General features: G+C 54.2%; 8 protein-coding genes across 8 annotated transcripts; 1 reads left to right on the forward strand and 7 right to left on the reverse strand.

Moving 5' to 3' along the window:
- Window positions 1-436: 436 nt before the first annotated feature.
- Window positions 437-2,422, reverse strand: BBP1 (Branchpoint-bridging protein; the record flags this gene model as incomplete). The annotated part of the gene is made up of 4 exons (XM_083193162.1): window positions 437-1,030; window positions 1,082-1,393; window positions 1,444-1,667; window positions 1,849-2,422. 4 exons carry the CDS (start codon window positions 2,420-2,422, stop codon window positions 437-439), a joined length of 1,704 nt encoding a protein of 567 aa, XP_083052219.1.
- A 403-nt stretch (window positions 2,423-2,825) lies between these two features.
- scn1_1 (uncharacterized protein) lies at window positions 2,826-3,833 on the reverse strand (the record flags this gene model as incomplete). The annotated part of the gene is made up of 1 exon (XM_083193163.1): window positions 2,826-3,833. One exon carries the CDS (start codon window positions 3,831-3,833, stop codon window positions 2,826-2,828), a length of 1,008 nt encoding a protein of 335 aa, XP_083052220.1.
- A 497-nt stretch (window positions 3,834-4,330) lies between these two features.
- On the reverse strand, window positions 4,331-5,868 carry ACO1O0_003721 (major facilitator superfamily domain-containing protein; the record flags this gene model as incomplete). Its single annotated transcript, XM_083193164.1, has 2 exons — window positions 4,331-5,659; window positions 5,707-5,868. 2 exons carry the CDS (start codon window positions 5,866-5,868, stop codon window positions 4,331-4,333), a joined length of 1,491 nt encoding a protein of 496 aa, XP_083052221.1.
- Window positions 5,869-10,850: 4,982 nt separating this feature from the next.
- Window positions 10,851-13,095, forward strand: ACO1O0_003722 (uncharacterized protein; the record flags this gene model as incomplete). The annotated part of the gene is made up of 4 exons (XM_083193165.1): window positions 10,851-10,898; window positions 10,941-11,632; window positions 11,683-12,118; window positions 12,175-13,095. The coding sequence occupies 4 exons, from the start codon at window positions 10,851-10,853 to the stop codon at window positions 13,093-13,095; spliced, it is 2,097 nt and encodes a 698-aa protein (XP_083052222.1).
- Window positions 13,096-13,616: 521 nt separating this feature from the next.
- Window positions 13,617-14,696, reverse strand: ACO1O0_003723 (uncharacterized protein; the record flags this gene model as incomplete). The annotated part of the gene is made up of 1 exon (XM_083193166.1): window positions 13,617-14,696. One exon carries the CDS (start codon window positions 14,694-14,696, stop codon window positions 13,617-13,619), a length of 1,080 nt encoding a protein of 359 aa, XP_083052223.1.
- Window positions 14,697-18,729: 4,033 nt separating this feature from the next.
- Window positions 18,730-20,601, reverse strand: ACO1O0_003724 (Alpha/Beta hydrolase protein; the record flags this gene model as incomplete). The annotated part of the gene is made up of 3 exons (XM_083193167.1): window positions 18,730-19,723; window positions 19,775-20,340; window positions 20,470-20,601. 3 exons carry the CDS (start codon window positions 20,599-20,601, stop codon window positions 18,730-18,732), a joined length of 1,692 nt encoding a protein of 563 aa, XP_083052224.1.
- Window positions 20,602-21,296: 695 nt separating this feature from the next.
- On the reverse strand, window positions 21,297-21,579 carry ACO1O0_003725 (uncharacterized protein; the record flags this gene model as incomplete). The annotated part of the gene is given in 2 exon segments (XM_083193168.1): window positions 21,297-21,321; window positions 21,341-21,579. 2 exon segments carry the CDS (start codon window positions 21,577-21,579, stop codon window positions 21,297-21,299), a joined length of 264 nt encoding a protein of 87 aa, XP_083052225.1.
- A 1,091-nt stretch (window positions 21,580-22,670) lies between these two features.
- ACO1O0_003726 (uncharacterized protein) lies at window positions 22,671-24,026 on the reverse strand (the record flags this gene model as incomplete). The annotated part of the gene is made up of 2 exons (XM_083193169.1): window positions 22,671-23,819; window positions 23,907-24,026. The coding sequence occupies 2 exons, from the start codon at window positions 24,024-24,026 to the stop codon at window positions 22,671-22,673; spliced, it is 1,269 nt and encodes a 422-aa protein (XP_083052226.1).
- Window positions 24,027-24,666: the final 640 nt, after the last annotated feature.

Consider the following 24,666-nt stretch of genomic DNA (forward strand, 5'->3'; position numbering starts at 1 on the left):
GGCTCCAGGGCCCATGTTGTTGCAGCTGCGCAAGTGCACATGACGACGCGGTTGCATGGAATGCGGGGTGCTTTATGCGACATACGCCATCAGTTTACACAAACAGGCTGGGCATGGTCTAATGCACAAACTACCATCCGTACAGAATCATCACATTACGCACATTACACGGAGTCCCATGTTGCCAAATTCATTACTGCTACTGTTTTGTGTCTTGCAAAAATTACTAAGAAAAGGCAGAACTTTCGCCTCAGGGTCACGCTAGCTGTGTCGTGTGCCTAGGATTACATCTCGATCTTGCTCTGCGAATCTCACGACAGTCTGTTCGCAACAAGAGCCGCAAGTCAGGTCAGTCGGCACCCTTTTCAGTATTACGCCAATGTCAGGGCTCCAGTTGGAGTGTCGTTAGCAGGTTAGTGTCGTCAATCTGCAAAACTTAGTGGCCGGGAGGTGGCGGTGGAGGAGGCTGGTCGCTGGGCGGCGGGGGAGGTGGATGGTCGCCTGGGGGAGGAGGTGGCGCATCCCCAGACGGTGGAGGCGGCGGAGGCGGAGCACCTCCGGCGTACTGCTGAATAAGGGCATTGATGCCATTGGAATCAAGGCCAGGAGGAGCCGCAAGGCCAGCACCAGGCTGGGACAGGCCAGGAGGAGCGCCCATTCCAGGCGCCGCGCCGTAGCCACCGTATCCAGGATATGCCGGATATCCGCTCTGGGTCCCAGGGGCCTGATGCTGCTGCTGCTGCTGCTGGTGCCATGGAGCGGCTCCAGAACTGCCGGAGCCACTGTAGCCTTGGTCATAATTGTTGTTGTTGTTGTTGTAGTTGTCGTGGCCCCTGTTACGATCGCGGGCCCATGGCGCCGATGATCCCCCATCCTCGCCACGGTCGTTGTTGCGCGACCTCCAGGGAGCAGGGCCACCAGTAGGCCCACGCTGCCATGGTTTCGCGCCGTCGCCGCCGTTGCTGTGGGAGCCAGGGCCAGCCTCGATCTGGGCAGGCGCTGAGCCTCCGCCGAGTTCCTGCATGAGTTGCTACAAGTTATTAGTATCTAGATAACCACGATCAAGGGGCAAGGTACATACCTCCATCTCACGGTCGACAGCATCGCCACCGCCGACTCTTCCAGCAGCAGGACTAGGACGGGCATCACGCCAGCTAGAGCCGCGCTGCCTGTCGGGACAGTCGCGAGCCATGTGGCCCGCGTTGCCGCACACACGACAGATGATGCTCGCAGTCAAGTTCGGACGATCAGGGCAGTCGTACTTGCGGTGGCCAATCTTGCCACAGTTCTGGCAGGCCTGGTTCTCGTCGTCTCGGAGAGTACCATTGAGGGCAGCGAGCTCTCGGAGCTGGTTTCGCTTAAGTTCGTTCTGTCCTTCGGGGATGGAAGCGGCCTGCGACAGGTTAGCCGTGACATAGATTGTGCATGGGAGGATTTACTCACCGTCTCGATGACATTGTGGATCAGCTGCTTAGCCTTGTTAATCTTCTCCTCGGTATCTGCCATGATAAGGCAGTGAAGATCCTCCTCCTGGTTGCTGGAGTGAGCTGCGTCAGAGCGACCCTTTCCTTCCTTGACGGAGCCTTTGCCACGAATGGCAATCTTGGCACCTGAGTCGTTCTCCATTTTCTTTAGTGTGTTACCACGAGGTCCGATAAGCAAGCCAACTTTGGTAGGAAGCTAAGTGTTAGTATCAAGGTCTCATATGTTAGATGTGGAGGATAGGAGGCCCATTCCGAGGTAGCACCAGCCCTCTCAAAACATGGACTGTAATGAGTCTGATCCAACTACAAACGGAGATGGGGGGACAACGAGAATTTTGGTCAGGGTCAGGGTTAGCAATCATACTGAAGTTAATCTCTGGATAGTCATTGACAGGCACGTAGACCTTCTCCTGTGTCTTGGTGGGCCTGCGGTAATCCTGAGGCGGGTGGTAATTGGGGATGGTCTTCATGGCCCGCTCCACGAGCTTGTGGCGCTCATCCTCGAGGCGCTTCCTATATCGGTACTCGCGCGTGTTGATACGTCGGCCGTGGTTGTCGTACTGGGGGGGTGGCGAAGGAGATCTGTCTCCATCCGCGGGGACAACGTCGTCGATACGCAGCTTCTGGCTGATCTCTTCAATTCGGAGATGGAGTGTGTACGCCTCAAGCTGCTCGCTCGTCATGGACGACAAGATGGCAGTCGGAAGGCCCATAAGGCCTGCAGCCTTGTTCTCGGAAGCGTCGCCCCAACGGTTGCGCTTCTTGCGGCGACGAGGACCATCGGCATCGGTTCGCGGTTCGGGATCACGACCGCGCTTCAAGTCGCGATCGGGGGTGCCGTCAACAACATCATCATCATCCTCCTCCCCACCAAAACGGCGGCGACTGCCCAGGGGGATGTTGTTGGACCCGGTGATGCCTTGATTTCTCCACGACATTTTGTTGCTGTTCAAAAGTGATGGAAGATGGGAGGTTAAAGGTGGCGACCCAACCGAAACGAAGAATATGCAAACAAGATTATTGATGCCGGCATAATGTTTCTCCGGCGCAACTCTCTCTCACGTGACCACCCTTAGCTTCACCTCTTCGTCGTTTCAACAACACCTTCAACATTAATGTAAATTAGCAGTAATTTAACACCTAAGCATTTTCCTCCAGAGGCAGATCCGTATCAATCACCACACTATCGTATAGTCTCAGCGAGTCTTGTGCTCGATTGCAACACCTATCTAGCTACCCTAAACCAGCTGATCATCGTCAACATTAAAGGCCCGGTCAAATTCAGAAGTTGTCAGCTAATAGTACTTCTAACAAGAGCTCTAGAGGCAAAATTTGAGGTTTCTAACCAAACACAAACTCCCGGTAGTTGTCTGCTATCTGTTTGATACCTTCTTCGATGCCCCATCCCTTGAACTCACAAATGGTACGATATATCTCTTTCAACTCACCATCCATTCTCTCCCCCGCTGCATGGAGGTCGCTCTCAACCAGCAACCGATTATCAGGCACCATCCTCACCGCGTCCTCAGCTTTGGCCCACCCCCCCTCACTTCTCAGGTTGTTGGCCATGGAAAAGGAAAAGAAAATTCTGGCTGGAATGGACGGCTTGAGGTACTGCTTCACCGCATCGCCCTTGCCGCTGAACGAGTGCAGGCATATGCGAGGTGGGTATGGCTTTGGGCCCATGTCTGGCTCTACAGCACCCTTCATCCGTGATCGCTGGTTGCGACCCTTGCGCTCATGGCCTTTCCAGCAGCTCGACAGGGCGTCGTATAGCAGGCCGTGGACCTGAACGCCATGCACGCTGACGGCTCGCCCTAGCTCGCCTGCTAGACTCAAATGTGCCATCAAAATCGTCTTCTGATGCTCCATGCAGATATGGTGTGGACTAAGTACCCGGCCTTGTCTGCCGCCTGGCGTGCGCTCTGGATCCTGGTCTTTCAGCGCTGGCGATTCCCACTGTTTAGCGAGTCTGAATGCCTTATCCAGGCCAATTTCACCGATCATGGCCAGCGGATCTGCCTTGAGACGGATCCTAGTCGCGGATATAAACTCTGAGAGTGGCTCAGGGGTTGGGAGGTCGTGCCAAAAGGCTGGGTCCTGAGGGCTCGGGGTGAGGACGGCCTTGTAGTGTCGCTCCTTGGCGGCTTCAACATCCTCGCTGTCTCCAAACGCAAAAGTTGGCTCCGAGACTGTGTCGTCGTAGAGTTCGTGACTAAACCAGGGATGTCGTCCGTAACCGGCTACAATAGTGTTGGGGCTCCCATGACTGAAACTGTCGCGATCCTTGACGCCGTGCAACTCAGCCATTTCCGATATAATCGGCTGATCCTGTGTTCGCGTCGCCATGACGGCGATTGCCTTTGCTCGCATATTTGGTAGCTCTTTTATAGAAAGTCTCCGCTCGGCAAGATGGCAGTGGGCGTCAAAGACACCAAGATGCCATGGGAATGGGGTGCCATCGTGACGACGCTGGGGTGGTGCCGCCGTGGGCTGCTCGCCCTGTTCTGAGCTTTGTATGCACATCGTGGCGGGTTTTTGGGGATATTATTTTGCGGTTGTTTGTCCCCAGGGGCGAAAAATTGTGGTATTTGACTTGTTCAGTCAATTGTCGTTGACTCCTTCTAGTGACTCATGCGAGGCGGAGTCCTGCAGGTGAGGCATTGGTGCTGACGGTCAGATAGATAGGCTCTCAAGTTTTGCAACAGCTACAATCTTATAGAATTAGATGAGGGAACTTTCCCTGTAAGAGGTGGCTTCTTAAAGGCTGTTAATTACTCGTACCCAGAATAAGCTATAATGACTGCTCAAGTAATGGCAGTAGTGAGGCGCACAAACTCACCATCTCATAGACGATATCTGAAGCCAACCGTCTGCCAGTCCGTGATGTCTTCATAGTCCTCAGGACGGAGCTGGACCCCAGTAACCACTGCGCCCAAATCCCTTCCATCCAAACCCGCAACCTTGCCATGCGCCACTGTCCCTGACCCACCGGCGCTGCCCTCGAGCCCTTCCTCCTTAGCTCGCCGCCTATTCGTCCACTGCAGGTAGAATCTCAGGGATAGTTCTAGCACAACGACGAGCGCGTAGCATGTCATGATGGTTTGGAACGCCGTCTCGTACTTGGGAGCCTCATCCTTGCGGAAGAACTGCGGTCCCGCGATATTGCCTGCGCAGTAGGCGCAGAAAATCATGGCCGTTATGGTCATTTTCTTGGTGACGCCGCGATAATTAGACTGGACAAGGGACATGTTGAGGGGCATGGCGGCGGGACCGGACGATAGGAGAAAATAGGCAAAGAGCTGGACGCCACGCGAGACGTGGTCGCGGTTGTAGATGATGGCCGCTCCCACGACACAGGGCAACACGACGGCGATGATGAGGAGACAGTTAAGCGTGCGATAACGGCCTGCTATCCAGCCTGTGACAGCAATAATTCCTGCCGATAGGATCGAGTAGGGGATGTTGATGAGCGTGGACTGCAGGTTGGTGAAGCCGAATGATGTGATGACAATGTTGCTGAAGCTGTGGGTGCCGCCGTTGGGAATCTGCGTGAGCAGCTCGACGCAAAATATGAGCCACGTCTTGGGGTCGGCGAGGCACTCTTTGACCTGCTCAAACTTCCACGTGGTGTTTTCGGTGCTGCCAGTGCCCGCAATGACGGTACGGTCCGCAGCGAACCTCCTCTCTTCGGGTGTAAGGAAGCGCGCCTTGGCGATGGAATCGGGCAGGAAGATGAAGATGGGGATGGCCCAGAGGAACGTCGCCACGCCTAGGATGATGTACATCCACCGCCATGGGCGCACGTGGTCGTCGATGTGGCCGATGCCAAAAGCAAGCAAGCTCGAGAGGAGACCGCCGACCGAGTTACCCGCGAACCAGATGCCGAGACGGGTGGGCATCTCATCGCGAGTGTACCATGTCGACGTCAGGAACATGAAGCTGGGGGTTATAGTCGACTCGGCAACGCCTAGTAGGAAGCGCAGCGTCATGAGTCCGCCAAAGCTGGTACATGTGGCGGTGAGCGCGACAACAATGCCCCAGAAGACGGTGTTGGCCGTGAGGTACTTGGCTGTAGGGAGGCGAGCAATGAGCACAGTTGTGGGATACTCCCATATCAGATACCCAAAGTAGAAGATGCTTCCGACCCAGCTGTACTGCTGGCCTTGGAGATTCTACGGAAGCGTTAGAATGGGCTTGTCATCTATAGTTGGCTGCTCACATTGTCGTCGGGCAAACCAAAGACAGCGGCGCTCGAGAGAATAGATTTGTCCATAAAGTTGAACATGTAGGTGACGAATAGCAAGGGTATAATGGTACGGTCAATCTTCCTTAGCACCTGCTTGCCCATTTCGTTGTCCGCTGCGGGCTCGACAGTGGCCATGTTGGCGGAAGCATCTCCATGCGCTTGGATCACCATGGTGCTATCATGTCTAAGCAGTGGCTCAGTTTCTGGGGAACAATGAGGTCCGTGAAGATGTTGGGAAGATGTCTCGTTGGTCAAGGCGGGGGGTCTATCCTCAATATGTGCGCAATCGCGCCGGACGGAGACGCCGTTGCCTGCCGCGTGGCCATGTTCACCCTCCCACGGCGGCATGACCTTATCTCGAGGGTTGGCCGCTGGGAGATCGCGGCTGCAGACACCGGTAGAAAATGTCTGAGGTCGGCTGTCGTATCAGGTTCCATGTCGAGGGCGACGATCCGAGTCGTTGATTGGGCCCGAGAATCCTTCCTTCCAAAGGGTTGCGACGGTGCAGACTTGGGAGGGGAGTAGTACAGTGGAAGCTCAATTGATAGGAGGTTGAGGAACAGCCTGAAATCGGAAACAGTAATATTGAAATATCCGCACTGTATGAGCCCACCTAACTACTATGAGGTTAACAGTGCGCATTTTGGATCAACCTCCTCGGTTCAGAATCGCCGCTACATACCGAAAACGACGAAAATATTATATTTATTAGAGAAGTCTCGTAAAAGCCAACAAAATATTGGAAATATGGAAATAGAAAGGGAGTATGACCAGACTAGCAGGAAGCCGAGATCACTATCATTGTAAGTTTGTAGCCACACCGACAACGAAGGTCCAACCTGTCGGGCCTGCCGATATCATTGGGTAGCATGATTCCCTTGAAAACAATCAAACTGATCTCGCTCTTCAAATAAATAGCCTCTCAATACAAAATGGGACGGGGTTTAAGATAGTGGAGAGACTTGTGGCGATTTTAATACTACATGCAGTAGAAGTGCTCACAGAGTCGATCTAGGAAACAAGTTTAAAACACAATCTTTGTTTTAATATCAAGTCAAGAACCAGTTTTAAATTCATAAATTGAAGCGACCATAGGCAATTAGATTTATTAAAAGCTTTTATAGTGTGTGAAATCTCGTTCGATGCTCCTATGTCAAAGTGTCTCTAGGGTAGTCTTGTCCAGCCACCGGCAAGACCTGGACCAGATCCTAGCCGGAGATGAGATGAAAGGTGTGCAAAAGTGAGTTCCGTCTATGGTGTTACACCACGTACGTGAAAAGCTGCTCGGGAACGTGGGATACACGTGTTGTGGTGTGGTACGGAGGCTGGGAGAAGGAATTGGGCGGAGCTCGTGCTAAGGCAACGCGGTTGAGGATAGTGCAACAAGGTTTTCAGGTATCTTATTTATAATCTGAAGCAATAGGCTTGCAAATTAACTTGGTTTCGGGCCCAAGGTAATCGTCTTCATGTGGTGCAGGACATCGGATGATATCACCCTATGGTGCGGACATGCGGGTGTCACACACTGATCAATCATACGGAGTTTGCATGCAACGTACAACTTACGATGTACAACGTTGTTCCTGCATATCTAGATATTAGAGGGCTCTGATAGATGCTGGTCACTAGGCACCATCCATGCACGCTTGCTAGATATTTCCCACAGATACTCCGAGATAAGAGGAGCGTGGGTCGACAATGCGTCTTGAGCTGGAGGGTGGAGGGTACTGAATGAACAAATATTGTAGCCATTATCAACAAGGAATAATTATAAAGGGGCAGACCTGTCTCTCAGCTCAAGTGGAGCTTTGGATACGCATCAGGGGACATTGGTGTCACGACCCTGTTCCTGGCTGCCTGTCTCCTTTGTACTTTTCCTGCAATGGGGATGATTGTACGTACGTCCCCAGCCATAACCATCCTATCGGTGTTACTGATATATGCTTGGGAGACCTGGGGCCGGTGATTTTGTGATATCTCGTAATGTTGCAAGCCGTGATGGCGACTAACTCTGGCCGTGATGTAACAAACAGTCGTTGGAGATGTGACTTGGACTTGAGTACAGAGCGTCGTCCTTCTAGCAAATTCAATCCTTGAGGTCTCACACTTGTTTTGAGCGACAATGAAGGAAACGGTGGCCGCTTGGCTGCTCACTTTTCTCTACTCCTGATCGCGAGTGAATACTCGTAGCTAACGTCCGAGTAACTCGGGTTTTAATAACGGAGTCAAGGGTGGGTGGGTCGATGACCTGGCAGTTCTTGATTTTTCCTTCATCTTGTACGCTCAACAAAATCTTCGGGCCCAGAGCCTGGAACTCGACGATATCCTCGTTTTGTGCTCAAATCAAGTGGTGCTGAGCACGATGGCCGGTTTGAAGTCACATGACTCGTTGGATCGTCTCCTGAAAGTCTGGGCCTTCTATAAGCGATGCTTGATGACCTAGAAGTTGAAATTCAAGTTGGCATCGGTTCCGCATTCCTCAGGGACGATAATTTCACCGTGAAGGCTTGTTAATTGTTGCCCATCTCGTCTCTTTAGCTGACTGTTTGATGCTCTGTCCGCAACACGACAACGGCAAGGACGGCCACAGCAACAGGATGGCCTGTCGGCTGGGGAGTGACATGTCAATTTCAGATTGTCAGCCTTGCATGAGAACTCTCCTTGCTGTGCATGGCCTGATCGGACCGAGCGGTGTCGGAACCAGGCCTGAATAGGTTTAGTGTGCGGAGCCAGCCAGGTTTTGCGGCTGCTAGCCAGGATGCCTTCCGCTGCCTGCTTCTGTGGAAACCTGCTGGACGCGAGAGCCGTTGGACGTTTGTGGTTGACAACTGCACGGCCTTTGGATGTGATCAACATTATGGGGGCTGGTGGCGTTTGAGGTTTCCAACGGGGCAGACGAGGGTGCTCCAGCATTAATGCAGTTTAGGCCACTTAGGGTCGGCATAGGGGCTTGCAGAAGCCCGTCGCATGGGCGAAGTTGTATGCATTGCGAATCGCCTTTTTTTTTCCCGCGTTGTCGCACCAGGCGCGCTGGACGAGGTCAGGAGGGTGGCGCGGACGGGCGACTTGCTTGTGGTTGCATATCCGACGCCAGCACACAGCGTACACACAGGTAGAGACTGAGCTAAGCACGGTGACTCCGACATGGGCAAAAATAGGCTGCTGCACAATGAAAAACACTGGCGCCAATGACGTTGGCATCTTGGCCTGGTCGAGCGCCTTTTGCGTCTTGCCAGAACACGAAGGGCAATTCGAGGCCAGCCACCCAAAGATACAGCCGCCACTGCCCATCCGCTGACGAAGCCCAGGGGAACTGGATGCAAGTATCCGTCGCTGTCAGATGCGGGTGAACGAGGGGAGACCCGGGGTTTGAGTTTGACTTCGGGTGCGCAGCGCCAGGGCGGCCGCTCTAGCAGCGGGGTCCACGGGCCCCTCTGGAAGCAGCGTAGAATGGATTCCAGGTGTTCAGGCACTTACTCTCACTACAGGTGCTGGCCAGCCCAGGACCTCGGGGCCGTTTCACCCCCGGGTCCCATCGCGTCAATCACCACCAGCAACTGGACGAGAGACTCGAGCACTCAGTTGAAGGTCTTCCGATCCAGGGACATGCCAGAGAGCAGTAGGGGGAAAGAGACACAAACTGGAAGCTCTTCTCACGTCGGCTATTACACTGCCCAGGTATCAAATGTCTTGAACCTTGTGCCAGAGACCAGTTCTCGGACGGTCTGGGTGTCTCTGGAGTTGTCCTACAGTGAGACTAGGTATAGCTAATATCACCAGACACGAGACAGCCAAGGACATTGGCTTCCTAAGCTCAAGTTGGCTTGAATTCTAGTATAGCTTACCTTATTATGCGCATTAATCCCAGCTCGTATATCAAGAGCGACCGCCAGTGGAATCGAGGAACTGTTGTTGTATTCGTCAAATACTATTCGTACCTGCGGACTGGCCACCCCTTTCTGACATCTGACTGACGACGCTACAGCCTACCACACGCCCTGATTGTGCGACGGCTATCCTGGAACCTTGATGGTAGACTTGCCGCTAGTATTATTCGGTTCGACCTGCGTGTGCGTTGCAGCAGTGGGCAGCCGCTCCTTTTCTACAAGCTGCCGCCGGCTCAGCGAGTCCTGCATCTGGCAGCATCTTTGGGGGAGACGAGCTTCCTGACTTGGTGGCGCAGGCTGACAGTATTCACACGGTGCGTCGGACCGGGATCTCGGGGGAGGGAGACTCTGTGCACTGTACAAAGCCACGTTAGAATGCAATGTCGTACAGTGCCAACCATACCGGTCCAATCAGATCTCTACCAGGCCTCGCGTGGCAAACCATCCTGGCACAGTGTGTCGCTTCCCTCCATTACTCCTCCACACCATGCCAGAGCCCCCTCCAATCCAGAATGCAGAGCTAATTTCTCGAGTCGCCCAGTCTTTGCCCAATCGAGGCGCTGGTGCTCCGTGCGTAGCGCATTCCTCTCACCCTTCTTCCGCCCGTCCAGGGTGCCTCTGGCTTGCCCCCCCAGTGGCCAAGTCCCCTCTGCCCAGTCCTGTGCCCATCTGGGGCCCACGCCAACGCCCCCAACGTCTTTCCACCCGTCGCCCGTTGGAGGTGGATTCCTTCTCTTTCCAACATCACCACGACCATCGACACAATCAATCGGGGCTGGTTTCGGCCATCACGACGACCTTTGTTTTCAGCGACGATCTTCGCGAGTGAGCTGGCCCTGTGGGACTCCCCGCTGGTGCCCCAGGATTCCTCCTCGCCCACGTTTCCTTGGCGGCTTTTTTGGGTTTCTGGCACCGTTTGAAAGGGCCGAATAACGCCTGCAAGTGCTTCACCGCACCCAACGCACCCAGGCGCCCTCACACACGCCCGACGTATCGACTCTCGACGCCTCTGTCCCCCCCGCAAAATCCCCAGACTACGTACACTCCGGGGAAACGTTCCTTTTGCTCCCAATCCCGTTGACGCCATTGTGTCGCCACGCGATTGTTTCGGCGGTGGCTTCGATTCCATCCTTCGAGTCGAACGAGTCGACGTCGGTTGAACCGTTAGGTCCTGGATAGACGACTGCCTCCTACAACGACCGGACGACGACTTCGACGACCGCCGACACCATGACCCAGGCCGTCAAGAGGGCCTGCGATGCCTGCCATCGTCGCAAGGTCAAGTGCGACGGTATCAACCCGTGCCGCAACTGTTCCCAGGCCCAGCTGTCGTGCACCTACAATGCCATCCCCCAGAAGAAGGGCCCCAAGGGCTCCCGCGCAAAGGTCATCAGCGAGTTGAGGGAGACGCAGCGCCAGACGAGCCTCTCGGCCAAGGTCCAGAGCCGGCTTCAGGGCGTTCCCTGCCCACCGTCGACGACGGGCCTGACGCCCACTCCAGGCCTGCTCACTGGCGAGCTGGTGAAGGAGTGCGTCTCTTTCTTCTTTGACAACATGTACGCCCAGATTCCGATCCTCGACCGCCGCCAGATCGAGCAGCAGATCTTATACATGGAGCAAAACCGCGACGCCTACTGCCTAATGACGTCGCTCTGCGCCTTTGTCATGCTTCAGCCAGGCATGACCATGCCTCCCGGTGACCCGTACAACCTTGACATGATGCCCGGCGCCAACATTATCTCCAGCCAGCTGCTCGTCGAGGAGACTCTCAGGGTCCGCAAGGGTTACGAGTACCTTGATTCCATCACGCACAACGCCCTGGCCACCAACTTCTTCCTCTTCGCCTGCCACTACGGCCAGGAGATGCACGACCGCGCGTGGTACTACCTGCGGGAGGCGACCACCATGGCTACCATGGCCGGCATGGACAAGGAGGACCACTACATGCAGTTTGACGCTGTTGAGGGATCCCGCCGGCGCCGTCTCTTCTGGCTCTTTTATACCACCGAACGGTAAGTTGCAATTGATTGTCAATGAGTATCATTGGACTGACAAGACGTAGGGCATATGCTATCCAGCGCAACCGTCCCCTCACTCTCCAGGCCACCATCAATCTTCCCACTGTTGGCGATGACCCCAGTGACCCTCTTTCCCACCAGCTCAGCGGCTTCGTCGTCCTAGCCAACCTTTTCAAGCCCTTTGACGACGCCTTTGTCAACACGTGGAGCAAGGCTCGCGGCAATCTGTCGGCAGCTCACGTCACGGGGCTCCAGAAGCAGCTGAATGACCTCGTTCAGTCCTACCTCTGCCAGGATTCGGGCTTTACGGACGTCCACACTAATCAGCAGTGGCTCAAGAACACTGTCTGGCAGCTGACCAACGGGGCCAGCGACGAGTCCATGTCCTTCCAGTACCCCTCCAACATCTCGCGCGATCTACTCATGAGCATGGCTGCGCAGTTCCCTGGACAGGGCATGGAGCTTCTCAATTCGGGCTTGGTATGTCATGTTTGATATTTTCATGAACAAGTGCAAGGGCTAACAACTAGCGACAGATTGAGAAGCTCATGGATATTACGCACTCGGCCACCGAGTTCCTGTCGATGCAACCCGCTCCTCGGGACCCCTTTGCTGTTGGTCCTCGGGAACACATGAACCAGCTCATCAACATTGTTGCCATGTCCCGCAACGGTGATCACCGCTTCCTACCCGTGCTCATGAGCAAGGTCACGGAGCTTCTTCCGCGGTTGATCAACCCCATGCTGCAGAACCCTCCGGAGAACCCCAACCTGGCCAACATTGATATCTTTGACGGGTTTGGGAACGCCGGTATGGCCCAACCTCCAACCCAGATGCAGATGACCATGGACACGGATTACGACCGCAAGTTCTCGGTCGAAGAGTACGAGAAGAAGTACGCCATGGATATGAATGGCGCCACTCCAGAGTCTCAGAGCAACTCGAACAGCTCCACGTGCGGCCAGTCTTCGACGCAGCAGAGCTCCGACTTGAACGGCTCCTTCAACTCACCGGGCATAATGTCGCCGGGAATGGAGTACCCGCCCAGCATGAATGGGTTTGCCTGCACCCCTATGTCGGACATGGTGATGAGCCCCATGGGTCACCACGGGCAGTCGAACACCATGGGTAGCCAACAGATGCAGCACCAGTCACAACAGCATATGGGCTCACAACAGATGAGCCACGGACACGATGGCATGAACCAGCACCACATGAACAGCGTGCGGAGCCAGGGCATGGGCAACCCTGGCATGACTTCCTCACATCCCATAAACAACATTTGTGGGATACGACAGCCTCCACAGAGGCAAAACAGCTTCCACCTCTCAGGACCACCACAGATGCGGACAGTAGGAGACTTTCAAGGTCTCCAACGAGCTGGCTCGGATGCCCGCAGCACCATGGTCGGCATGGGATCCATGGGCAATGAGATTGACTTTGGCGCACTGCAATGATGGCCGCGCACCCCCTCCGTCTCATGCTCTTCTTCTTCGGGTTAAAACACCCTTCCTGTACTTTTATTCTCGTCCGTCCTTTGAGCTTTTTTTTTTTTTTATCTTATGCTCGGTTCCCCCTCTGGAGCGCAGCAAAGTCCACGAAATGATGAGCGAAAAAAAGGAGAAAGCGCGACATCTTGTAACAGTCGAGGGGATCATCATCATACATACTTGGTGGGCCTTGCTGTCGGCACGAAATACGGTGTCCACACATCTGTCTTCTATTTTCATATGTAATATCTGGGAGCATGGCTGGGCTTGGTGTTTTTTGAGGCATACGTGTCTGGGCGTTTCTGCTTGGGAGTCCTCCCCATTGTCTTCCGTCCACCTATTACTATCTGGGTCACGTATATAGATGCAATGGAATATTGTTAACATGCAAAGCCAGCAAAGTCTCAACGCTTGCTTCATTACATTATTACACCACGACCGCAGTCCTCCTTGACACGGATCGAAGGTGAGGTAGGTAGTTGGCTTATCTAGCGTTTGAGCTTGAGCTTCTCCTCGACAAAGAGCCGCCTCTCTTCGAGGCTCGTCCCAAAGTCCTGGAAGCCGTCAACGAACTCCTCACAGCGGAACATCCACTCGGTGCTCGTGCGCCTCCGATTCCGCATATACTTGAGTCGTCCGCCTTTGCAGATATGCTCGTTCCTCATAGGCCCGTGGTGCCAGTGATCACCCCCATCGCACGCAGACACCTCGTGCAGGTAATACAGCTCGTGGAGGGAGAGTCTCCAGGCTGCCCGGTGGGCATCTCCCGGGCGCCGCCGCTCCACGAGGGTAGTAGAATGAGCCGAGGGATTCTCGGGCGCCTGTGAGCGGACCGTGACCCAGTGCCCATCCTCTATCCGCTGGGCGAAGAGCACCGAGAAGACCAAGTCGTACAGCTGCCCCATGCGCAGGCCCTCGGGGAACTCGGCCGTAGAGACAGTCTCCCGGACGCCCAGGCTGGGGGCGATGAACCTGTCGCCGCGCCACTCGGTCCAGTGCTGGGCCTCGAGGATGGGGGGCTGCGTGATGAGCATCCTCCGCCAGCTGGCGCCCGCTCGCATAAAGGCCTTTTGTCTCCACCGATCGCGGCCGGCATCGGCAAAGCTCAGCTTGTCTTTACCCCGAGACAGGGAGCCCGGCCTCAGGGCGGCCAGGTCCCAACTGCCGAACCCGGTCATGTTGCCGCACTTTTCGCAGCGAGGGCCGTCGTCACTCCCCGGGACTCCGGGAGCCGAGTGGAAGAGGGCCCTGAAGTGTCTCCACAGAAAGGGGTTGAGGACCTGCGCGTATGGACCGCCGTCGCAGGGGCAGTCCACGGCGGGCCGGCGCGTGCTGGGCTTGAGGAAGAGGACCTGCTGGAGGAGAGGCGACTGCACGATCATGCCTTGCCATCTGGTGCAGACGCGCTGGCAAGAGACGAGCAGTGTGGGCGCATCGACGTGGGAGAGGATGAGCTCGAGCAGTTCGTGGGTGGCCAGGGCCTTGTCTGTGGTGGGAGTTGGGCCCCGTGGAAGGGGCTGGGAGTGATGTCGGGACCTGTCAAGGGTCCGTTTCTTCTTATTACCCATGATGCGTACGGATATTTGTGGTGTCTTCCAAGTATAGGTAGTGAACAGGGCATGCTATGAATTTATGAGGCAAGTTCATTCCCCCCGCCCCTCCAAAGAAAATATGAGTCACCTTGCCACCCCCAGTATAAAAGCGTCTATTCTAGGATCGTCACGCTCTTATCTTATTATTTATTACATCTAGAGAGAGTCTCTAGTCTACCCCGTCAGCATCTCCCAGGCAATGCCGCTCCACAGGAGTAGAATAAGCCGATGGATTCTCCGGCGCCTATAGGCAAACTATGACCTAATACCTATCCTCTGTCCGCTGGACGAAGAGCACCGAGAAGACGAAGTCATATAGCTACCCTATACGTAGACCTACTAGAAAGTCGGCTATTGCGGCAGTTTCTCGGATGGTTAGACTGGGGGCGTTGAACTTATCGCTGCGCCACTCGGTCTAGTGCTTCGAAGCTGTCGAAAGGATGGCTCAAACGGCATAGCATGAAAGATCACAATTGCGTCTCCCAACGAAATTAGAGGCTCATACTGCCTAACTTGGTTGACTAGTTAACTAAATACTAAACTTGGGCAAGAATATGCAATGAACGACAAGATGTCTTCCTCAAAAGCGAGACACTTTAGCTGATTCTTGACAAGATTCTTTACGTGAGAGACACTTGTTGCTCAACCCTGGCCGAAAATCGGCCTCTAGCCCATTGCCTTGTAAGGTCCTCGTTGGTGACAGCAAGGTTGCACAGCACGATCTTTACTTCGCTCGAGGCGAAAAATCGTCCTGGGCATGCAAGCACCCCGTGTCCGAACCCAAGATGGTTCTGACTTACTTTTACTCACAAGAATTGGCTTCAGACGTTGACTCCCCTTAAGAGCAATATCCATAAGTCTAAGGCCGTATAATGCAGTCTTTTTGAGATCCTCGGTGGCTAGAATCCGGATGGCCTCTTCCTGTAGTGGCTGGAATAAGTCAGGGTGCTGAGCAATATTGATCATGGTTGACAAAAGCAAGTCGGTAGTTGTATGAATCGCAATGAGCGAAAGCGAGAGTTGGCAATCTTCTAGCTGCCGATCTGAGCGAGCCTGTACAAGCCATTTCATTGAATTGCCAAACAGACATGCCTACCCCAAGCCAGTGCATCGGCCTTGATCTTCTCACGGCGCGCAATGTGTGAAACGAGATGATCCCAAGCAACAGTGAGCAGTTGTTACACCTCCTGACAGCATGGCAAAAGCTACTAGTGAACCAGTGGCCGCATCCACCGAGGATACTCACGCAGCATATGTGTAACTGCAAACAGCTTCAACGCATAACTCGCGGAAGCTTGGTTCCATTTATCATCTCTGCGGAGCTCCTTAATTTGGTGTAGAGGATCCATAGCCGAGCTGGATTGTTTTGCTACTTTAAGAAAACAGCGCTGAGTTTGAGTCTTTGATGAAGCTTACATGCAGTTGGTTAGTCTTCCATGATATGCCAGGTGTGACTAGGTTCATGAGCGCCTCACCCGACGATCAACTTCCCCCGTCATCAACGCTGATGATCCATGCAACCGTCCCGTTAACGGTCTCCAGCATCAGGCCGACAGTCTTTGTATTGTGCTCACTGCACTCGGTATTTCGGATTCACGGTCCACATCTAGCTAGAGGGTGGCTGATGAGTTGAGACCCATCATTTCGTGCTGGGCGGCATAGCTGCTATTGGTCACAAGGGATGTTTGATGCTGCTTCGAGATTGAGAGCCGCGCTCTCGAGAGTAGGTTATACGAGTAGCCAAGTAGCCACTACGAGTCTGTACCTGTAGGTGGCCTGCCCAGCGCATGGAGTGGACCGTAATGGCAGCCCGGGGCCCGCCTACGTCAACATGTAATACTATCAATACCCATTCACTCAAGGTGTGTGAACGGGTATGGGAGTAGTGACTAGTAGTAGTAGTACTCGTAACACCAGAAATGCACGATCACGATAGCATGATCGGCAACGCTAGGCAATGCATCGGGCCGTATCGGTTTACTACCTAGTAGTTCCATTCATCTTGCAAGGTTGCCTATATCCTACCCCAGCTTGTCCTTTCTCGTCCTTCCTAGTCGGAGCTTAATGGTTGCCTTCCACTTTATACCCAAGTCATCTGCACCTTGCACCTTCTTTCCTTCATAGAAAAACTGCTATAAGTACAAGAGTAACAGCTGTGGCCAAGCTGATAAGAGGACCTCGAGTGAATAGTTGCTTTCGAGATTCTGGTAACGGACCTTCTCGCCTGTATTGTTGACGACGTGAACGATCTTGAAGCCATCTTGTCAGAATCTGTCGATTTGTAATTGGCAGCGTGCTATAAATTATCATGTTATTCTGGCTAGTAATAGTAATAAAGGAGGTCGGGGTAATCCTAACATTGACTAGGCGCTCTTTGATAGACGTCTTTAGTTTCGCTCACATTGATACTTCGTCAAAGCTGACGAGAGTGAAGGACACCATGAGTTTATATAGACAGAGGGGGCTAGGGTTGTATATTTCATTGACTCACGGCAATGATGAAAAGACATAGATGGGCTGAGCATGGAGTCTCGCGCCGCCTTTTCGCTTGGCTGTAGGCCTTCTATTATTAAGCTACAACATAGACGAGCCGAACTTCAAGCTATTTTGGAGGGTAGGATGCTGGTAATTCAACTATCCTTACTAATTTATTAAGTTTGGATAAACATCCGGTTATATGACCAGCTGAAGATTACCTTAAACTATCCAATTTGACAGGGTAGGCCAAGTGTAACCCTAGCGGGTCTGGTTTCAGTTTATATGTCTATCTCGATCACTTTAATAGAATATTGCAGCAAAACAAGCGCAAGCTGGACGCAAAGGAAAAGTTGGGATTGCAGATACAAGGGGTTAGAAAAGCTGTTTTGAGAAATCTCATCCAGGGTTTACCAGGTATATATAGAGAACAGCATTCCCGAGGCAGAAAGAAAGGCTTAATTATTAGTTCTCTTAATCTATAGAGATAAAGTCCGCCAGCTACTTGACCTGTTTACTTTACTTATTACCCAAGCACCCAGATAGGTATGATCAAGGACTCTAAACAAATGGGCCGCCCGTATGTTAACTTCCAATAGTGAAACTCTTCTGTCACCACGACCTACAAGCTCGACATCTGGCTTGATGATAAACCCAAATCAGTCGAAGGCCATACTAGTACCTGTACCCTCTATTTTAAAGATAAACAGATCTGGGGACCTACTGGCTGTCACTCCAATACGGTGCAGCTTAAAGATGCGATTGAGAAAGCAGATGACCGCTTTGCCCTGGCAGTTATACCCAAAGACAAAACAATTGAAGGCCATACATGCTACATCAGTGTTAGGTCCAAGGGCGTACTTCTTCTAAATAAATTGTCCACTCGTGACAATATGCAGGGGATGGTTGAGGTTATTAATGCTGTTCTAGTTGTTCAAGGCTAAGGTTAATAGCCATGAAGAGTTTGGATCATGTTGAAGCAAAAACAAATGGGCAGGAGGACGTGCGGCCATTGGCACGGGCGGAGTGAAATTTACAGGAACTTGGGAGGTCGCATGATGTACCGTACCTTCGCAGTGGCTAGGATAAATCTACTATGTGCAAAAGATTAGCCTACAAGCCTATTTCATGATGAATTATTAGTAGAGTTGGATTTTATAATCTTGGAAGCCAGGGGTAGAGTTAAAAGGGGTTGTCTTGAGCGGGCTTACCATAAGGATCTCCACTGTCACCCGTGGACATATTTATTCTTCAATACAAATTCTGTACAACTGTGAGTGGACGCGAATAGCGATGCGACAGCGGTTGTTAACGACTTCGCCGCTTAGACGACAGGACCGACAGCGCAGGATAACCGCGTAGGGGTGGAAGCCATCACTCGCGACGCCGAGACGTCAGCTCCAGGAGTCACCTTGCCACCTTGGGTGTAGAATCGTCTGTTCCAGGATCGTCACATAGTCGTATTATTGTTCATTATATCCTGGCGCCAAGCCACTTATATCTGGCCATGGTATCTACCCGTCTACCCATAAAATCAGTACTTGCTCGCCGTGACGGCCTCGACGGCCAGCGCCTCAATCCGCCCGGCGTATAATTTCATCAGATGGGCCGAAGGGTCCCCCCAGACGACTCCACGCAGTTGGTCTTCGCGACACACATTGCCCACGACTCCCTCGGCCAGCCGCTCCCTGACCGTCATGCGATCCTTGGCCGCGCCCGTCTCCCTGCCGCGCCGGCCGCTCCGAAGCACGACGATGCGCCCGGCGTTGCTGAGCGTGCACTCTGGCACCGGCCACACGGGCTTCGAAGACCGCCCTGGGCGTGACCGGCCTCGCCGTGGCCTGGCCTTCTCAGATACATCAGGCACAGGCGACGCCAGCAGCTCCAGCAGACTCATGACATAGCCCTTGTCAGCCCGCGCGACGGGATCACCCTCGTTAATAAAGCTTAGAAAGACACTATTCTTGAGCTCCGGCCGGTCGGGCCTCATCAGCGGCAGCAGACTCAGCGGCGGCGTGCCGAACGTGACGCAGTGGACGCGCCGGAAGCTGTCCGTCAGGACGTTGAGCTCGCTCCGGGCCTGCGCCGTGCGGGCCAGCATGTGCGCGTACAGCAGGCTCGCGACCGCGCCGCCGGCCGAGTGGCCCGTGATGAGCAGGCTGTACCGCGACCGCGCAGGGTCCTCGCGCAGCAGCTCGCGGAGGCGGGAGGCGACGGGGCCGACCATGCGGCGCGCGACGGTGAGGAAGCCGGCGTGGCAGAGGTTTCCGGCGTCGTCGAGGAAGTTCTCGGGGGCGACGGGCGCGGTGTTGAGGTTGACGGCCCAGTCCATGAAGGAGGAGGTGCCGCGGATGGCGAAGACGATGGTGTGCATGCTGTCCATGGGGATGGACTTGATGCACATGGCCTTGGACCCCGTGCGCCAGTCAGCCGAGACGTAGGATTCGCGCGAGGGGCCTGAGGGACGGTCGTAGACGGCGAGTGAGTGCTGGGCGGCGAGGCAGAGGAGCGGCCAGGTGGGGATGTAGCTGTGGTCGTCAGCTCACTATCTATAGACGGAGATAGTTTTTATGGCTTACACGGCAAAGGGGGCCAGGTCCCGGGGCAGCTTCGAGTTGGCGTACATGTCAACTTTAGAGAAGTAGTTTCCGCGGATGACAGAGGTGGCCACGTCGGTGGTCTGCGGCCTGGACCTGTCCTTGTGGTCGCCACCCCTCTCCCTGTCTCTACCACCGTGCCTGTCCCTGCTGCTGCGCCCGTCTCTGCTGCTCTTCTTGGTGTGAGGCACATCCGGCCGGGGTGGCTCCTCATACGCAGCGACGGGATGGCGGTAGGAGAAGAGGTCCATCTCATGGCCCTTGAGGTGCTCCCTGTCAATCATGGTCAGGACATGGTTGAGGCGGTTGGCGATGTCGTCGCAGGCGTGGACCGTCGACGAGACGAGGTTGGCGCTGTACCCGTACCACGCCGAGAGCCCGTCGGAGCAGTTGGGCACGGCGCTGAAGTCGCGGGCGAGATTGGCCATGGACGTGTTAGGCTTGCCCGGGTTGGAGTAGGGTACAAGGGCGTGTGATAGATGAGGTTGGCTGCTGGTATATCCGTAGTAGTGCTGGTTGACAATCACGGGTGCGTAGTGGTGTTGGTGCTGGTGTTGGTATTGTTGGTCTGGGGGTGCTGGCAGATACCCAGCGGGCTGGGGATATCCATATTGATGTCCATGTGGCCGTCGGTCGTTGCTCCTAGAAGCAGTAGCAGCCGTCGGTCGTGGAGGAACCTGGGGCGCATAGCTGCCGTTGTGATTGTATGCCGTGTCGCTAGGAACAAAGACGTTGGGGGGTTCGGAATACGACGGCTTCTGTTTGGGGGGCGACCGCTTCACCTTGTCTTTCTTGGTGAAGAAGCCCATGGTCGCGGTGAGGATACCATGGACATGCCCGTGGATGTGTGCCACCGTACAGACTACATGTACTGTGTGCAGAGTAAGGTTGTGAAGGTATCACGAAGGCGGGTGCCCAAGGGAAGTGGGGGAAATGGCGATAAGTCGCCCTCCAGATGCCGAACTCGTAACGGCGAATAGTAGGGGTGCTCCCTTGTCAACCCACATGACAGTTGAACGCACGCTCCTAGGGTTCCTCGGGTGATGTGGGATGCAGAGAGGAAAAGAGGAACCACCCACAAGAGTATCCGTATGTATCGACAAGATTGGCCTTGTAGCCGCCACACACATCAGCTGGGCGCTCCTTGACCACCTGATTCGCCCGAGCCGCCATCACCACGCCCAATCGGCTGCCACCAGAATCTCAGAAGTCAGTTGATGGATCGGCGAGCGTCTGTTATTCGTTACACGATTGCCGATAGTAGTACTTGACAGAGAATTGACTTTGCTTGACTTTGACTGACTTTGGCAACAGACAGTGCCCAATGCCCATACCGATACGTGGTAATGGTCCAAATACCTCCTCCTCCCCCGGCCCAGCCTCCGTCCCACGTTGCTAGCATCACACCAACTCCCTTCTTAGCAGTGGGCGCACACACACCTCCAGCTCCTCCACACGGGCGCCCTGAACGCCGCCGGCGCAGGCGCCTGACGGCCCCCGACAGTCAGAGACGATCCCCTGCAGCGGCCCTCGGTGTAGATGGAGCACCGGAACCCGCGCGTGGCCTCGGCGCGGCCAAAGTCGTGGATGTTGCGCGGCAGCTCGTAGCAGGTGCTGGGGACCCCCGAGCCCGTGAAAGTCGCGCCCCCCATCCCGGGGATGTTGTGCAGCTGCAGCAGCGGCACCTCGTTGATGGCGCGTGCCTCGATGCCGCCGCCTTCGGTGGGCGCTGCCGTGACTCCGGCGCCCAGGGCGGCCAGGACGGAGACGATGGTGGAGAGCTGCATGGTGGCGAGTGATGATAGTAGTACTGATAATAGTGTTTGGGTTGGAGTGCCTGCTGCCAACGACTGCTGCTGCTGCTATTGCTGTTGGATCCGAGCAATCATCATCCGTGAGTGACCTCCCCGTCTTATACCTCTTCTCCCAACCTTGTCCAGCTTCACCATGGCTCCTCGGAAAGACTCACCAGTCACCAGTTCTGTAGAACAATCTTTTGACGCGTGGCTCAAACTCTGCCGCGAATACGAGTCCAAGAAAGCTGCCTCCATTGGCTTCTCCCTTGCCCAACCTGCTCATCATCCGTGACGCCGCTGATTGATGTTGAGGGTGCGCAGCCAAAGTTAACCCAGAGCAAACTCACAAATTCGCCAACGTCTATTTTCAGAACAACAGTACGTATTCGAAATATATTTTGTAGTCGTTGGCCAGCCCACCGATGTCTTGTCCTCTAGAATTAGCCCGAAACCCCCTGGTTGTGACACGTCAAACATACCTCACTTGGTGGTGATGGAGGTGGCTCATCATGCGAGCAAGGCTATTTCTGCTGGCATCATCTCAGCACGCAAACTTTCGGCCTGACCTGCAACCGAGAACTAGAAATCCAGAACCTTTGGCCCACGGATATCCGCCTCCAAGCTCAGTCCTTCCAACCTTCACCCAATGCATAGCAGGGTTGGTCCCGGAGTCCCGGCGGCCGGGATTTGCCAAGTGGGGCATCAGTTCCGGCTTCTCCGTCCACGTGGGGCTGACAGTTCCGGCATCATTACCGACACTCAACTTATCATACAGTTGACGTGTTAACGTGACCGAGCAGGCAATGTGGAATAAAGTCGCTTCATGTTGTCTATGCTATGTACATAGTCGGTAATCGCTAAGTCTTTGTAATTCGCTTGTGACAGCTCATGGATGAGGCCGATCAAGTATATCACCCACATACAACTCAACCCCAAACCTAACCAAGCCACCCCGGATTTCCCGAAAGAGAATGTTCCATGTTTCCAGTACCCAAACTCCTACCTCATTTCTCCCCCTTCCATAGTAGCCCAAGACCCACGGGATGAGCTCACGCGTCCTCGTGCTGGTTGGAGGACGCCTGTCATGGCTGACTTGCACCTGACCCGTGGAGCATTCGCCGTGGAGCTCTGCCCCCATCCGGACCTCCATCCTCCGGCCACTCCTCATCTACTGAGATGCTCTGAGCCAGCGGACTGCTCAGGCCCTGACTCTTCATGATCCGCGCAATGCAGCCATCAATGATGTGCAATCTATGCCTGCGCTGCCATTTTGATTCCAGTGACTCCTCAGCCGCTTGCATATTTCCCTGGAGCTGCGCGTAGTACATCTGCGCGAAGAAGATTGACACCTGCAGCCTCACAATATGCGCCTGAGTGATGGTCTTGCAAGGACCATGGTCGCATATGTGATGAAAAAGCTTACGGAAGGCCATTCCTCGGAGTGAAGATCCTCCCCATTTTATCGGAGTGACCCTCATTTTGTAATCTGGGGCCGTGAGCGACGAAAGCACTTTGGAGAGGAACGGATCGCACAGTGCTCTAGCGCTCATGATTTCTTCACTGCTGGTATTGGTCGCCAGATATAAACCAGCAATATCTGCTGCACGTGTAGGGTACAAGCCAGTACAGTAGATGGCTGGATCGGGAAGCAGGTTGGCCAAAGGGGTGCCAGCGTTCGCTAACTCACTAGGCAGGAGGTGTTCCTGGACATCCCAATATTGAGGGTATATGCGGGACTTGATCACCGCGGTGTTGAGGAGTTTTAAATAGTCGGTAATTTGAATGGAGAAATCGGAGCGTCTGGGGCCGAATATGGGATGATGGAATTGGATGTTCCTCAACGGTTCTCGCTTGGCACGGGCCTCGGGTTGTGGTTGAGACTTGAGGCTTTGTTGATCGTCGGCGTAATTAACATGTTGGACGCTTGGTTCCTCGGTGCTCTTGGTGCCCTCCACATACTCATAGTCCTCCATATCAATTTCTGGGTCCTCCATGTCCACTTCGGACTCCTCCTCTGTGTCCTCGTCTAGGTCTTCGTGGCCCACAAATATAGCCTCCAGGGCATCGCTACCCTCCATGTCCTGGTCGAGCTCCTCGAGGTCGACCATGATTTCCTCAAGGTCATCATCATTCTCCATATCCTCCATGTCCTCATCGGCATCCATATACTTGGCATCGTTAATTCCGTCAGTGTTCTCAGAGGGATCCTCGATGACAGTATCGACCTGTTCCTGCAGCTCCTACTATTCCCCAGGTTCTGGGTCGGGAAGCCGCATCATGGAAGCCAGGGCAAGGACGGCATTGTCGGTGGCCCATACGAGGGCATCCCTGCGGACATCGCACATGAACCGGATATACGCAGCAAGTCTCTCCATATGTATTCGACGCAACTCAAGCGACTGTTTGGTCGTACGAAGGAGCTTCTCCTGTGACGGCATCTTGTAGAGACCGGGGCCGGCTGGGCGGCGGCGTCGCCACTCTCGTCAACACGGCTGTGAGCTGCCGAGTATTTCAGGGGTTTTGAACGGGTAAATATTGGATACCCCCTAGAACAAAACTGACGCCTCGCAGTAGGGATATTGAAACGATAGTCGGAGGCACGAATTGTAACGAGCCGGTGGTGATACAGCATGATGGCGTCGTAGAACGAAGCAAGGCGACGAGGTGGAATGTGCAGAGGGAAATTCCAAAGAGCCAGATGGGGAGCGAGAGATGCGGCTTCCTTTCAAGAACCATAAATCAAGGTAGGTGCGATTGGGCCACCCTCTGATTGACGGTACCTACCTTAGTACCTACTTACCTTTGTAGGCAACCATCTTCTAAAATACTTGACTGAGGCAAGTGACACCATCGGTTCTTGAATTCGTCCGGGTCATTAAAGCAATTCCCTCTTGTTGTCTTCTCCATGCCGATGCTTGTCTCACTAATGTTTGTTACGTAGCGCGACGTAACAGCTGTTCGTATAACGATAATTGGTCAATTCATATTCATTCAAGCTCTGGGAATCTCTAATCCGCCTCTTGCCATAACTATTTACACCGGATTCTATGGCTTCCCATACTAGTGTATAACATAAAA

This window comes from Amphichorda felina, assembly GCF_050947745.1.
Source record: "Amphichorda felina strain 45539 chromosome Unknown scaffold_3, whole genome shotgun sequence".
NCBI classification, from domain to species: domain Eukaryota; kingdom Fungi; phylum Ascomycota; class Sordariomycetes; order Hypocreales; family Bionectriaceae; genus Amphichorda; species Amphichorda felina.